This window comes from Tupaia chinensis, unplaced genomic scaffold, assembly GCF_000334495.1.
Source record: "Tupaia chinensis unplaced genomic scaffold, TupChi_1.0 Scaffold000369_1, whole genome shotgun sequence".
Lineage (NCBI taxonomy): Eukaryota > Metazoa > Chordata > Mammalia > Scandentia > Tupaiidae > Tupaia > Tupaia belangeri.
This window is the reverse complement of record NW_006159866.1, coordinates 2,401,806-2,403,461: the sequence shown is the minus strand read 5'-3', so window position 1 is coordinate 2,403,461 and position 1,656 is coordinate 2,401,806. Positions and strand designations below refer to the sequence as shown.

Below are 1,656 nucleotides of genomic sequence, written 5' to 3'. Positions count from 1 at the left end.
GCTGAACTTCAAGGATCTACTCAATGCCTCATCCTCCAGGAAGGCCCCCAGGCCACGTCAAGTCCAGCTATCAGTCACTCTTACTTGGGTATATGGCTCAGTCCTACGGAGTAGAGAAGTATAGGGCCAGGCTTTGGGGACAGTGGGAGGTGAGGGCACAGACCCTAGCCCCAGACTCACACACCTTACCACTGGTCACCTCCTGCCAGGACCCCCGCCCCCCGCTTAGAGCTTTGCCGCCTCTGAACACTGCATGTCCCGTGGGCAGAGCTTGGGCTGGACTCCGTGACCCTGAGTTCCCACCCAGCCTCTGCCTCAGCTGCTGGAGGACCTCCTGTGAGGCCCCTGCCCACCCTGCCTCACTGCATGTGTGGGGGATCTCTGTCGGGGTCCTCCCTGGGGTAAGTAGAAGCAAGGCTGTCGCACTCGCCCTGGTGGCCGAGCCTGCTGGCCTGGGCTATCTCTGGGATACCCCATGGCCCCCCAGCCCCTCTCACACTCTGCACTGCCCTAGCCCAGGCTTAGGACAACCAGTCTTTCCTAATGCTTATCTGGCAAAAGTCAGCAATAACCTTGCTGAGTCTGCAGACCCTGGGCAATGGGGACAGGGCGGGGACACCAGCCCCTCCATGTGACTCTGACCCTGCTGAGATTTCCTCGGCTTAGCACTGCAAAGCCACGCCTAGACCCTGCGTCTAACCCTGAATCTGAGAGCTGTCCTGACAGCCCATAGGCTTCTGCTGTCTTGGCTGATCTTAATGCCCCTTGCAGAGAAGGAAACACCACCCACCATCGCCCTGTGGGCTCAGCATGGGTCTCCTGTGATCCTGCCGGAAGACAAGGATCAGGAGTTCTCTGATTTTGTCCCAAGACAATGACTAACTTACCCTTTGTGTCTGGATGTACTCACATAGAGCCCCGCCCACCCAGTGCCTGCACCCCTCAGCCCACCTCCCAGGCTGGCTCAGGGCTAGCCACTTCCTAGGCCTGAGCTGTCCTCCAGGAGCCGGAGCTAGGGCCTTGGTGAGAGGAGACCGTGGTCACCTTCAGGATAGTCTCAGAGCCCTTCTCTCCTCTCTTGGGGTTCCCGTGTGTGAACTCAGGAGGCCTGGGCCAGGTTGGGGGCCCTGTGGAAAGTTCCTGTGCCCGTGGGCATCTAGCAGCCACTGCCCTGGCCCTCCTGGGCGGCCTCCTACTTGTACAGGTTCTGGGAACACCTTTCTGGTTGCCTGGCAACTCGCCCCACACACCTGCCTGCCAGGTAAGCCAGCCCACTCTCCCAGAACCCGTGGGTGTGGGGCAGACTTACAGAGTGGCCGTCAGTGGGGCCCGAGGCAGCCTTGGGGACTGGAGCGGGCGGGGACCCTGGCTCCCCCATCTTCCTTGCTGGCAGCCCTGCTCCCCAGGATGGATCCCTGGGGCTGGTTACTACAACAAGCCTGCCTGGTGACAGAGCCCAGCCTTGTGCTGGAAGCTGACGGGCCCAGGGGACACCTCCCCTCTGTTCCAGCCTGGGGGCCCTGGGTGGGGCAGCTGAAGTCAGGCAGACTCACTCCTTGGCCGGGTACTGCAAACAGAGAGCAGGGCAGGGGAGGCTGGGGGGGGGGGGGGGTTCAGGGCTCTCGTCTTCTGGTCCCCCAGTCCCTGTCTCAGCCA

General features: G+C 61.7%; 1 protein-coding gene across 7 annotated transcripts in view; it reads right to left on the bottom strand.

The window, feature by feature from the left end:
- Positions 1-1,656, bottom strand: part of CCDC33 (coiled-coil domain containing 33) — a 68,456-nt gene that overhangs the window by 9,020 nt on the left and 57,780 nt on the right. For 2 of the 7 annotated variants that reach the window (XM_014589699.2, XM_014589700.2), the window contains exon 1: positions 1,310-1,410. The exons of the other annotated variants lie outside the window; for them this stretch is intronic. In XM_014589699.2, coding sequence (XP_014445185.1) covers positions 1,310-1,378 — 69 coding nt within the window. In that variant the 5' untranslated portion in view covers positions 1,379-1,410. Of the gene's footprint in view, positions 1-1,309; positions 1,411-1,656 lie in introns of those variants that run through there. 7 annotated transcript variants of the gene reach the window in all.